The following is a 14,613-nucleotide window of genomic DNA, read 5'->3' on the forward strand; positions in this document are numbered from 1 at the left end:
CACTATGTGTACAAATAACTGTGTAATCGTCCAGTTTAATAGCTGCATTTCACATCCTGTGTAGAAAAAGGGAAAGGCTTCATAAAGCTCATTTACCATCATTCCACAACAGGGGTGAGGACTGGGAGGTGCACAACATAGCTTAGTACCAGGACCACTGTCGTTAATGGGGAGAGGGCTTTGTAGGTGCATAAGTTTATTTGCTCTAGCCCATACTTTGCCTCTAACAGTTCCTCAACTTCGTCCTCTTCCACTGAAATTATGAAAATTGTGGTCATTGTTCTAGCTTTTGAAAGAAAAAAAAAAAGAGGTAAAATGATACATTTTTCCTTTTCTTAACATTCAGAACACTCTCTTCTTATGTTGCCCTATATCATTTCCAAGGTTTCTCTCTTGCATTGCTGAGTCCAAGGGCTCATGTAAGCGACATACAGATTGTTATGAACATAGCAGCCCTTACCTGAATGCTAATTCTTGTCCTGGCACTGTTGTGCTATTTTCAATTAAGCAAAAACAGTTCTTGCCAGAATTAGCAATTTATAGTCATGATGAAAGAATGACTAAGGGCTAGGAAGTGATTATGTGAATCAAAACAGAGCTAAAAGGGTTAATTTTGGTGATGTCACATCATGGGCTAGTTTTGAAAACAGCTCTGCTCATTTAGACTTTCTTGGCCTCGTCGGTCTCTATAGTTGATCAGGTATGTTCTTAAAGCATAGAAATCCTTTTCATGTCGACGGTTTGGCATAAATTTTTGTAGGGAAACTATTATGACCAGAATCAACACAAGAACAAAGTGCATGTCCCTTTCACAATTTACAGACACTATTTTGACCAGTGTTAGTAAAGCAGCATAACTGTGTCCTATGAAGGTACAGATGTATGCTCAAAAGTACACCCCCATTCCAAGCCCACCCCAACAAGCCAATTTTTACCCAGAATAGGAACAATCTGTAGAGAGAGGGAGGAGGGATATTTTTAGCCACGTATTAATATTCAGATCATGCCTTCATGCCCTTAGCTATGCTATGTTACACTCCTTTGAGGCTCAGAGACAGTTTACTAAGTAGCGTCTCAGCAATGGTTTAGAGCACTAGCAGGAGAGCGGCTAGCACAAGTCAGGAAGGCTCACTTCCAGATGCAGCACAGACATGCCCAAAGGGGCCCGAATTCAGGGAGTCAGATACTGTTCCAACATACTCAATGCTGCCCAATTGTTTGCTGATAAATTCCTAGCTACACTGTCAGACAGAGTTCTGGACCATCATGTGCTTTCATATGTTTACCTAAACCTATAATCATGCTTCTTGAGATTTTGGTCCAGCACTCTTTATACAGTCCTATTCCATCATAGATCAATTCTAAGCAAACTCCTCTTTCCTTAACAAAGTCCTACAGACTAACGAACTACCTTTATATTCCTAGACGAAGCATTATAGTGAGGATAACAAATATTTTTTTACAGTATCAGTGATAAAATACGAGTGTATTACAAAACATGACACTCCACAGGGATGAAATACTGCTTTTTTATTTTATTTTTTTTAGAGAGCAAGTACAATAACGTTGCATTAACTTAATGCTATGTCATAGCTGTTAAAGCTCTGATAGAAAAATAAACATCTCACAGTACACTACAGTATCAATTCATTAATAAATATAATCAAAATAGAAGTTAGTAGTCAACTGAAATGAATAACCAGCTACAAAAGTATATTATTTTAAACAAAACAGAACGTTTTCGAGACAAATTTAAGTAGTGATTCATTTTAAAAATGTCCTTTCAAGCTGGAAATGAACAATAAGAGTTACACATCTATTAAAAACCTGCTTCCCTTCCTAAAATTTTCTATGTATCAAACTTTTTAAATCTAAAGAATCATTATATATTCACATACTTTATTTTTACAAAAGGCAGCACATTAAACATGAAGATAACCCCCATATTATATTATTAGTAATTGTATCACTACTTTGCTAAATGAGACACTTTAAAGTAGTTTTATTTTTTTAAAACAGTAGTAGTAAGCGTGAAATAGATCTCAGCACAGTGAATGTGTCTAAAACTAATGTGCTTGCAAACAGGAAAAAAAGGTAGGTAGCTGGGGTGAAGCCGTGGCCCCAATGAAAACTCCCATTGACTTGAAAGGGGAAAGGATTTCAACTCACGTCAACACATGCCAGACATTTTACTCATTTTTTTCCTAACTACGTACCTTGTTTCAAGAGCGTGCAACAGAAAAAAACAAAAACAAAAACAAAAAAAAACAAAAACAAAGAGGAAATGCTAGCTGAAGAGGAATTTCTAAAGCAAAAGAATTTCCTGGACATTTATTTTCAGAAAGAATCATCTTGAACAACATTAAAAACATACTGGACTCTAATTCTTAACTGGCTCACGCTCCATGCAACTGCACTGATTTGTCCCATTATATACAAACTATTCCTGCTGGGCAATTTTAACCTATTGCTGACATCAATGTACAGTACACTCAAATTTCCCTTGACTTCTATCAGAGTTCTGGGTATAGAGCAATAGGTAAAAACAATAACATTCTTCCTAACTACTGCTTCATTATTGTTTACCATGTAAGTCTTATTTTTTATATTCCAAATGCATGGCATAAACGCTATGGAGACATTTCATTTCTAATTTGATTGGACAGTTTGCGTTTCATTCAGCACTGAATGATATAGTTCAGTGAATCAATAAAATTTCTTGCTCCACACCTTGGCATTTCCAACTAAAAATAAAAGCAGATGTTTTCTTTCAGAAGTGCATTTTTCTAACTGTGAATTGTACTGCCTACTTAGGGCCTGCTCCAAAGCCCACTGAAGTCAATGAAAACATTTTCACTGACTTCAACGGGCTTCAGTTGAGGCTCATAGCGTCCAGTCCTACAACCCTACCTCAAGTAGTCCCTCTTAGTCAGTTGTCAACATTGCTCTTTGTGTTTACATTAGGGAACAGGGTTAGGTACAGAGGGTGCGAACAGCCTCCTCATCTATGCAGGGGCTGGACACAAATGGCCTTTACACTCTACTATGCACAAGGAATACCTTGTGAGTGCCTCTGCCAGTCGAGACTCTTCCAAGTATATGGGAAGGGGCATGGTTTCCTGCACTGGCTAGTAGAACAGGTTGGGCACAGAGGATGGATACTGTACTCTCCTTAAGGACTGCACACAAACCTCACTCCCCAAAGCTCTTGGATGCATTTTGCCTGCTTTAGACACTGTGCCTTGTCAAGCTCCTGCTAAGGCAGTACATTTTTGCACATCCCTCAACTCCGAGCTGTGCCTTAAAAGGCATCATAAAACCCAACGGGGCTAACAGGAAGAGTAGGTGTTGCCTGAAAGTAAGTTTCACAGGTTCACTGCCGTAGTTAGCAACACAGTCACAATCACACATATATGGGAAAAAACTAATTCCCTAGTGTGACTTGAGACAACAAGGGTATCATAATATTTTACCAGCTACAGAAAATTATTTCTTCTCATACAATACAAAACCATACTTTACATAGGAGATTTTCGAGCCATCACACTGAAAAAAATTAATACAATTCAAATAACTGATAACACATTAAGAATGGCTAGACAAATGCAGTTTCTTTTTAAGGTCCCCTTTAAATACCGCTTGTGAATATATAGGAGTATTTCAATCTGGCACAATGAAAATTCCACATACATCATGTGCACATTTTCAAAATGAACAACCCATTTCCCCATACTCATTTGTGACACTATAATAAATGTATTCATAGATCTTGGAAGTAATTCATAGAATTACAGTGACTCAGTGTCAGTGTTTTTTTAAAATCAGAAGTAATGAGCACATTTTTTACTGCATAAGCATCTGTCCTTTCTAAAATATATGCGAACAAGTAGTTAGAGATGAATAGGCTTCCGCCCTCTCTATGCTCAAGTGTCTAGTTTAGAACTGGACTAATTAAACCATTCATACAGATGTTTAAACAAACACCAACAATTTTTCTGCAGATGCTCATGTAAAGATTGTGCTTATGGGGCATAAAATAAAACAAATAAAATAAAAAACTCCCCAAATGACCAGTTAACAATACAAATCTAGTACCTGTGTGTATTTCTTTAATGAAATGTTCCGTATTTTGGAGATGGCCTACTGTCAAAATATTTGAAATTTGTTTAATTTTTCAGTGGGCTTACCTTTCTCTCATAAGCCTGTAGTGACTTTTGTTGAGGCCAAATTTTATATTTTTTGTTTGGAGAGAACACCTTAGAGACACAATATAAAGAGAAGAAATCATGATATGAACTATGGAGAACTATCTTGTTTACAATAGCTCACACAGTAACTGCTACACAAAGCACAACCACAGTACCGTAAGTGCTGATCAAATTTCTTGTGAATTATGGGGTAAGTGCTTTCTCATTTAAGGTTATGTGCAAATGGGAGCACAGATCCGCACCTTTGTGAGGCTTTTGTTGGGTCATTCCTCCTCTGCACCATCCCTTCTGAAAAGCAGGGCCAGTGGCCGAGGGGAACAGCTGGCAGGCAAAGCCACAGTTTCTCATGCATGGCAGCCATCCTTGAGAATCAGGCACCGTCTTGAGGATCTTGTTCTGCCTGACCTCCCAACAGGCCTTCTAAAGATTAGCTTTTGGCCTTCTGCATTGCTAGCAGCTAATTCTTTGTCAGTAGTCCACTCGTAACCTCCTCCATGGGACATTAACACAGTGGGAGGGGGAGTTACAACTGTTCAAGACAGCAGCAGCTTACAATGAAATTTATGTTGCAAAGTTCCACTGACCCGAGTGGAATATAATGCATTGAGCAGCTGGTCTGATGGCAACATGCTGGCGATGCCCCCATTTGAGTAGAGCCGCAGTTCCAACAAAGTGCAACAGGAAGAGAGAAACAGTTATAGGATGTATTTTGGAGGTAGGGAGGAGATGTTACCATAAAGACCCCTTTCTCTCCTGTATGTGAAGTCCCCAACTCCACTTGTGTTCCATAATTTGACACTTGTGAACAATGGAGAGAAGTTATTTTAAACAATTATAAGTTATTTTTACCAAATATATCACTTAACTATATGTTGTCTTAAGGGCTATTATACTTCATTCCAAGAAAATTAGGTTAAAAATCATATTCCATTATTTAAAGAATAGGTTCACATCTTTTGTGAAGCACATGAAATCTTTCAATTAAATAAACAGTTACTGATATCCAGACTGTACCCGGTTTCCTCCTCTCTTTAACAAGTTGTGACCGGAGCAATATTAAGTATGCTCATTTCTCATGGGCCTTTATTCTGTTCCCTGTAAAGTCAATGGTAATCATCCCATTAACTTTCACAGGAGGAGGACTGAGTCCCACACTGTGCAGTATAAAGAAAAATAATTCAAGTTAAATACAGTATAAAGTTTAAATGACTCAATGCCATATACTTTTCAATAATCTATAATTAACAAATAAAAATGAAGGTTATCATGAACACAAATAAAATCAGTGTAATGTATTCCACTTTCTAGTGAGACATTTTTAAGCTGTCTGAACTGAAGTTCAGATACGACTGTGATGTGTGACATAGAAATACTTAACAGAGGAGTTTAAAAGGTGCCTTATTAGGGGGAAGTATGTAGTGACTACCACTGATAGCTAGAGCTGTTAGAACAATGACAATGGACATTTTGAGCCATTGTCTTTGTAGGATTTTTTTTTTCAAACTTCTGTTTGATCAGTGTATTAGGGAATGCTCTCTGTGAAACACAATCCATAAAGCTGATTATCTATTCCAAATCCTGCATTCCTTTCACATGCACATCTCTCACAGATTTCAGTGGAATTTACTTGTACAGAAGGAATGCAGAATTGGGAGAATTCATATTTCTCGTTTCTTATAAGTACCTCAACAATGTCTATTATGCTTTTTTTTTAAATAAAGACTTTCCCCCCTTTGTTTCAGTGAAACAAATATTCTCTGCAATAGGCACAGATTAGTATTGAATATCAGTATTTAGCACTGATAACATACATCATCTCAGAGAATTTTTTGCCAACTAAATTTTAGTGCATATTTCAAAGAGGGTTACCAGGACTTCCTAACTTTACGACAATGTAAAACAAGCCAGTCTGACTACTGGCTGTGCACTTTATATGGCATATAGCAACAAGACAACAGCCTCCATTGTTGCAGAGTTTGTTTTATGGAGAAGCGGAGTGTCTTTGCACAATTTATTCTGTGTTACAGATTCTGCCCTCAGAAGCATCCATATTGGTCCCATTGAATCTAGGAAGGATCTTGCAGACTTCTGAACGCAGAATTTGAATCTACATTAGTCAATTCAACTAGTTCTCACGGGAAAATTCCTCTCCTTTTTTCTGTATTCCTTTTCTTCTTTTGAAGTTGACACCTTCACATCCTACTGGATACATATCCCAGTGAACAGCAACAACAATTTAGGTGGTTAAATAAAGGATTCATGCAAACTGATTCTCTCAGCTAAAAAGTAGCAGATGTGGAAAAATCAGGCATATCAGATATTTAACAAGAAGAGAGCCCTTATTTGGCAAAACACTGAAATGTAGCTAGCAGACCAAATACAGCCCTGGTGTAACTTAACTGTCTTCAATGCAGCTCCTCTTGCCAACCCCAGAGCTGAATTTAGCCAGAGTATTCCAGTCAGCTAAAACAAAAAACAAAACCACACAACAACAACTCTCCCCCTCCCCTTTTTATACTGACTCAATTTTCACACATCTTAATACACATATATATATATATATATAAAAGCCTCTATTTTGGAACAAAGGGAATACTAAAATGTATACACTTTATCACATATGAAGAATAAACCCTGTTTAAGTGACATTATAATCTGTAGATTTTTCAAAATACCAGTAGTAACTAAGCACTCATTAATCCAGTTATTTTTGATAAGTAACTATAAGAAGATAAACTGATGTCAAAGCAGACAAGATCAGTGGAACTTTGAAAGGAAAACCAAAAAAGTTTTAAGAAGTATCATTTTTACATGTACAAGTACTCCAATAGCTCCATCTATTGCCATAATGTACAGGAATGTTAATATTTTAATCACAGTTTTGCCCATTCCCACAGCGCACATCAATACTAGCTACATGTAAAGTGAGATCAGTGCTTTGTCACCCCTGTTCATATCTACATTCTATGCATAACTAAATAAATTATTTTACATTAAAGTGCTACACCAACACTAATGGTCTTGAACAGTAGTAATGCACATTTCTCTTTCATAAAATACAGCAGCCATAACTTCAAACATAGTCACATTACGTGACTATGCTTACATGTTGGTTTGTTACAGTATTCAAAAAATGCATGCCACAAAAACAAACAGTATCAGTCAAGACTCTTACACAATAAAAAATAAGATAGCTTTTTTAAAATTAGAAAATGATGGAAATAGAGATTTGCAGAAAACAGTCTTCAGAACTCGCACTTGTATGTTTCATTTAATCGTAACTTGCTGATGTCGATATTTATTTCTTCTGGTTTGTCACGTCTGTATGTTACTGTTCTCGTACAAACAGTAGGCAAAAACATCTTATCCTTGAAGGAGAAGATACAGTTTATCAACAAATAGCTATCACTTATATGCAAGCAAAAAATGTACTGAATATGATTTTCTCTAATCAATTACCTTCTTTGTTGCAGATGCTCTGTAATCTGACGAAGATTTAACTTTATTGCTATTCCACTGTAGAATTATCTGCCTGATGATAAGTACATTAAGCAACCCAATCAGAAATGTAACTATAAAGATTATGAAAAAGATTCTAAAGTAGCTTGAGTCAGAGAAACATTCTGCAATAAAAGGAAAACAAGAGTGTAAAACCTAAAATATTGATAAGGGCCATCCATTAAACAAGTTTGAATTTAACACTGCACATTAATTTAGCATAGCTTCACTAAACCAAATTCCTAAAATAACCCCAAATGATTTTACATGTGAGAGTATTTAATGAAGAAGGAATAATTATTCAGATTGCCATATGCAAACTATTTTTAAAATAGCTTTAGCAGGAAAAAAATTGCAATTAGGAAGATCCAGATATATAGTCACAATTTTTTTTATTCTTTAATGTTACAGTAGCACCTAAAGGTCCCAACTGAAATCAGGACTCCATTGTGTTAGGTACCAGAAAACAGAGTAACAGATAGTCTCTGCCCCAGACAAGACAGACAAAGGGTGGAAGGTAAAACTCAGGCTGGTCACTTTCCCTCCTGCTCAGTAGTAAAGTTGGGAATAGAACCCAGATCTCCTGACTCCTAGTCCTATGCACTGCACCAAGCTGCTTCTCTCAATAGTCTTGGCCTCTAATGGTTTTAAAAATTGACAGATCCTTCTCATAAGTCCCAAACAGAATCACTGTCACTTTTATATGCCTCTTTAAAACAAAATGTCTACGTAAAGCTATTAACTGACAAAAAGTGATTACATATATGTAATTTTCTTTGCAGTTTGGGCCGTCACGTGAATGGGCTTTGGCTGTGTTTATTAATAGAGAAAGACTTTTACACGCCCTCATTACTTTACAGCTGTGTACACTTAAAGACGCATTAAAATGTTTCTTTGAGCTATGCGTTCTATTTCATTTGTTCAGCTCTGGTAATGTGAAATAATGTAAACATATGAGTAGTAGTAAAACAGATGGATACCATAATCGATTTCTGTAAATCTTTCTTTAAACATTACTGAGGCAGGATTCACTATTGGATGCAACTTCTCAAGGATCTGGGAAATCTGATTTAGCAATGCTTGCCAATCACATTTCCTGTTATTATTTATCTTTCATTTCCCCTGAAGCAAAACATAAACTTTCTTCAAACAATCACAATCTACTTCTGAAGGAGAATATAAATGCTAACTAGAGCAAGGAATGTTATTACAGAAATATCTGTGCATCAGTGCCAAGTGTTAAATACATCATTCATACGAATATTTAAGCAGGACGATATCAGATTTAATTTTATTACAAAATAACACGTCAAGATGTACCGCATTTTGCAGGGCTGAGGAAGGCATAGGGGAAGGGAAGAGTGGAGACTTTTTTACAATTAAGTATTAACTGTTAACTAAGGGGAAAAATTTATCCCAATGCAGAGGGCCTATACCAAATCCTATACATAACTTACACTCAATTTTAAAGATTTAAATGGTTCTTAAGTGATGCCTAGTGTGCTGTGTGAGTCCTCTATGGTGGGGGTGAATTTCACTATGAATTTTGATGGTTTTCACACTTTTATTAAAGTGATTAGGCAAAGCTAGGTTTTTACATACCTGATACTGGATCAATATAATGCACCATATAAGCACATGAGGTTTTGCACTGGTCATGTGTAGTTTGTGATGTATTGTTAGAATAATGGCACTGAACACAATTCCTGAAAATGAACATATAAATATAGCACTTAACCACCACTATAACTTCACTGCATTTTCCTTAAACGATTAAATCAACAGAATAATTAGTGTGTTCAAATAATGTTCTCTTGCTGCTAGAAAAATACAGAAGCATTTATTTATTAACTTTGAGACATGCTGTCTCTCTCTTGCAATATTTTAACCCATTGTTATTTGCAGTGTTGTTGTAGCCGAGTTGATCCCAGGGTATTAGAGAGACAAGGTGGGGGAGGTGATATCTTTTATTGGGCCAAATTCTGTTGGTGAAAAAGACAAGCTTTCAAGCTACATAGAGCTAATAGGGTGACCAGAAGAAGAGCTTTGTGTAGCTTGAAAGTTTGTCTATTTCACCAACAGGTCCAATAAAAGATATTACCGCACTCACCTTGTCTGTCTACTTTAGCCCAACGACATTTTTCAAAACTATTTGGTGAAAAGTAGTGAAGTAAAATAGTCAGATGCTGGCTCAAAGCCACCCTCCCCTGGCCCTGGACTACACCTTTCATGCTGTACATCTAAGGGGGTGCAGCACAGAATCTACCTTGTGGTTTCTTTAGCTATCAGATCCACAAACTCAACATGAGCTACTAAAATAAAGGTGGGTTCTTTCCCTTCATGCATCATCAATAGTAGTAACGATCCTGCAGTCCACTTATTCCCCCTTACACCACATTTTCACTGTGTTCAATGGGAGGCACAGGAATAATTAAAGGGAAACATTTAGCCTTGCAAATGGAATTCTTTTGATGATACATTAGGAAGAATAGATATGAGCACTTTCTCTGCGCAGGGCTGGGTCTGCATTGCCTACAGAAGTAAAGTAGCAAACACCTTACTGTTGTCACTAAATGTCAACAGATCAGACTCTGAATACAAACAGGGAGTAGCTAATGCCATTTTTACTACTACTTTGAGAGTAGAACTGAACTTTAAATGACTACAGAAGACAAACATCAGTAATGTTACTACAAAAATGCAATTGACTTTTTAATTAAGTTGAGATAGATTGTTCAAAGGCATGGGCACTAACTCCCTTTGACTTTCAGATATAACCCAGATATTCTATTTTCACATCATTCTGCCAAGTCTTAGCATTCACCTTTTCAGACATGGTCTGGGGTTTACCTCCAACAGCATGTACACTAAACAGCTCAGAATTCAATTGATGAATATCAATTCTTTCTATTTTTACTGTTTTCTTTTTTAGATGAAGGGTTAAATTGCCCACAATGGGGACTGCAGAAAGATGCAACATTTCAGCAGGAGCTTTTGGAAGCAGCGTGCCTGAGAGATTGGCAAAAGCCTTCAGCAGCATGTCGTTTTTGCTACAATCTTTGAAAGAGTGGATAATTTACTCCCCCTTAAAGAAAAGGAGTACTTGTGGCACCTTAGAGACTAACCAATTTATTTGAGCATGAGCTGATGAAGTGAGCTGTGGCTCACGAAAGCTCATGCTCAAATAAATTGGTTAGTCTCTAAGGTGCCACAAGTACTCCTTTTCTTTTTGCGAATACAGACTAACACGGCTGTTCCTCTGAAATCTTACTCCCCCTTGTTAGCCCAGCTCTACTGGTTAATGGGGACGGAGACACATGGCTAAGGCCTGATCTACATGAGAAAATTAGGCTGGCATAAGCACGTTGCTCAGGGGTATGAAAACTCCACACTCCTGAGTAGCATAGTTTAGTTGACCTAAGTGCCTGCACAGACAGCACTAGGTTGACAGAAGAATTCTGTCGACCTAGCTACCGCTTCTCAGGGAGGTGGATTACCTACACTGATGGGAGAATCCCTCTCGTCAGTGTAAGTCGTGTCTGCAGCTGTGTTGCTGTAGTGTTCTGACTGGAGCCTTTGTCTCCAGGCTCATTCTTCCTTGTCTTATTTGGGGAGAGAGCACAAGGACAGGGTTGTGACTAATCTCTCTACAAGAGTAAGCACTGCAACAGGATTGATCCCTTTCTATCTCTTTGCACATGGGAGCAGAACTAGTCACCCGAGGTATTCATCTTTAAAACTCAAAGCTGCACTCCCCCCCAGCCAGCCCCTGTAGATGATGTATTTAGAATCAAATTAATGAATATACTACCCTCCTTTATTACTCTGTTCCCAAAACAACAGTGTTCCCTTAACCATTTATGAATAGCCTTGTTTTCATTGGCAGGAATGTTATTTTTTATGTTTTAACCTTTCTGATAAAGGGTTAGCGATCTGTGTAGCAGATACCACTTTCAGACCATCTTTAAATTATTCCCGCTTAGTAATAATGCAGCGGGAAAATATGTTGCCATGATAATCCTGTATTAATGGAGAAATATATAAAACAACCATCTTGACTACAGTTAATGGGATACTGTTTTTTGTTTGTTTTTTTACTTGTAGTAAGTTTCAGTGCATTGCATGTGGATCTGAGCATGTCACCATGAATACCTTAGCTGCAGATGAACTGTACAGTCCGAGCCTCAATTTGAGACTCAAAGCTTCATGTTTAAGTAAGATTACATTGAGAGTAAAATTCTAATATATACAGCATCTGAATGGGAATGTTCTGGGAGAGGTCAACACAACATTAAAAATGGAAATTAAGTCAAGTTATTAGAAACATACCTGTTTTCGTCACAGGCATTGTTACAAGTAGGGCAATATTCACAAAACCGGCCAAAACTCCTTGGATCAGTACACTCGCATTTTCCACATATGCATGCTCCTCTTCCACTGCAAATCTGGCCTTTGGAATTTATGCAGTGTTCTGCTGTCAATGATGAACATTGACAGCGGTCACCTTCCCAGCCATGAAAGCATTTACATTTACCAACTTCACATTCACCATTACCTGCAACATCAGAGAGTATATAAGTGTTGAGTTAAACCCCCATCTGCCTTAGTAAGTGCACGTCTTGGATCAAGCATATTCAAAATCCTTAGCATTCTCTAGATTTCTCAGAATCGGAAACGATTAGAGTTAAATTTAGAAGTGTGAAATCCCTATTCAAGTTAAGAGTAGAAGATTTTAATAAGCAACTGTATATGGCAGTTGTTTCTATTTCAAATATGTCATCTTAGTTTTCCCTTATTAAAAAGACTCATGAGTATGCCAGATATTTAGACAGTTTGTTTAATAACTCACTAAGGAGGACCTTTACAACACTCCATTTCCAAACCATGCAGACAGCTTACTTAGATGGCCGATGTACTGACACGGAGAAACATAATTGTCGCTGTCCACGCAGCTCAGGGTAAGAGGAAGATCTATCCCATTATTTAATAGGTTGTATTGCCATTTGAGGTCAAAATGGCTTTCTGTGTTTTTGTCTCAGATGCCTTTTTCTATGATTTCTCAGAAATGAATGAGTTAGAATGGAAAAAGTAAGTCAACCTAAGCACCTGTTTTGCTCATAACTTACTGAAATTTTCACCTTTCAGGCTGAAATTTCCCCAGCATGATATATACCTAACTTTTGGGGGGAAATCTGAAAAAAAGCAGTTACACTGTTCTCATCATACAATGTTATTCTGAAATTTTCTAAACAGGTCTCACATTAAAGCAGATAGAGTTAAAAAGGGCACATCTAGAAAGGAGATAGTTTTTAAGGATGAAAAACTCATTTTAGTGCTTTAGTGAAATATGGTTTGATTTGGTCAAGCTCTAAAGGTTTGAAAAAAATCATGTACAAATGGTAGTTTGTTTTTGTTTTTAAAGACAGGACTATAACAACCATCTCCTAGTGTTCTGAATGAAAGAGGGCTGTTATCTAATTTAGAACCACAGTAACAACACCACCACCACATGTAATGAGCTCTGCTTCATTCAATGGGAATTTAAGCATACATTCTAAAGGAGTCAAGGGCTATATAGAAGCCCTTACCTCCTTTAAAGTTTTCTATGTGAAATGTCGGGAGCCTGAGATAGCTAAAAATGTGTGCAGACAAGTTTTCCATTTTGTAGACACTTATATAGTTTCACTTTTGACATATGGTAGTGTCTATTCCCTCCCCAACCCTATATGTGACTAAAGATACTTTTAAACTTTGCTTTTTCGGGGAGGGGGGGAGGGAAGAAGACCACAGGCATATATTCTATGCTAATATATAAAGCATATGTTAAAAAAACAGTAAAGTTGCAAAGTTCTGCATTCAAAAATCAGGAAAAGTGAACCTTAACTCCCTCCCCTTCTGCATATGCATTACAATACTGTAATTATTTAAATGATCACACAGTATTATTTGCAAAAAGAAAAGGAGGACTTGTGGCACCTTAGAGACTAACAAATTTATTTGAGCATAAGCTTTCGTGAGCTACAGCTCACTTCATCGGATACTTCGTAAGCTCATGAAAACTTAGAGACTAACAAATTTATTTGAGCATAAGTTTTCATGAGCTTATGAAGTATCCGATGAAGTGAACTGTAGCTCACGAAAGCTTATGCTCAAATAAATTTGTTAGTCTCTAAGGTGCCAAAAGTCCTCCTTTTCTTTTTGCAAATACAGACTAACACGGCTGCTACTCTGAAACCTGACAGTATTATTTCTACTTCATCTGAGCAAAGTTATGTTCATAGTCACTGTGATGAACTGGGAACATGTATTTTTATGAATATATTATTAGTCTGTTTTCTTGTTCTGTTTTGTATTGCTGCCTAACTGAATGTACACAGCTATATCAAAGGAGGCTGTGAAGAAGCTGTTACAGAACTGAACAGGAAAGGTAAAACAATGACAGGTAAGACATGCTCTCAGGTATCTTGGTTTTCTTCCATGGAATTAATATAACGGGTGGGCTCTCCAGCTAGCGGCAGACTTTGCGTGGCTGGCTCCATTCAGGTTAGGATGTTTTACTGTTCCCAAGACTAAGCCTGGGATCAAAAGAGATCCTAAAAGATCAAAAGACCAGGAATGCTTTAAAAAGTGCCCCTGGAAAAGGAGGGTTTTTTGGGGGGAGAGAAAAGGGGTCAGCTGGGAGAGGCAGCCCTGGGTGTGTCTGGAAAAAGCTGACAGGCTGTGAGGTCTCCAGTGAAGAAGGCTGTAAGCAGCATAGGTTGGTTTTCACAACTCAGAGATGGGGAATAAGCCATACCAACCTGAGCACCGGATAGAAATGTTAAGCTTAGGTAAGGGAACTTTTGTGTAGGTCAGTTATTTTAAATGTACTTCTCTAAGCACTGTGTACCTGTTGGGCAAAATAAAA

The 14,613-nt window shown here is 37.4% G+C and overlaps 1 protein-coding gene across 3 annotated transcripts in view; it reads right to left on the reverse strand.

The window, feature by feature from the left end:
- Window positions 1-1,515: 1,515 nt before the first annotated feature.
- Window positions 1,516-14,613, reverse strand: part of ITGB8 (integrin subunit beta 8) — a 73,338-nt gene continuing 60,240 nt past the window's right edge. For all 3 annotated transcript variants that reach the window (XM_075125804.1, XM_048838349.2, XM_048838348.2), the window contains 4 exons: window positions 12,036-12,261; window positions 9,309-9,412; window positions 7,668-7,831; window positions 1,516-7,576 (listed from right to left, as the gene is read on the reverse strand). In XM_075125804.1, the coding sequence (XP_074981905.1) occupies window positions 7,454-7,576; window positions 7,668-7,831; window positions 9,309-9,412; window positions 12,036-12,261 (617 nt within the window). In that variant the 3' untranslated portion in view covers window positions 1,516-7,453. The remainder of the gene's footprint in view (window positions 7,577-7,667; window positions 7,832-9,308; window positions 9,413-12,035; window positions 12,262-14,613) is intronic.

Source organism: Caretta caretta, chromosome 2, assembly GCF_965140235.1.
Source record: "Caretta caretta isolate rCarCar2 chromosome 2, rCarCar1.hap1, whole genome shotgun sequence".
NCBI classification, from domain to species: domain Eukaryota; kingdom Metazoa; phylum Chordata; order Testudines; family Cheloniidae; genus Caretta; species Caretta caretta.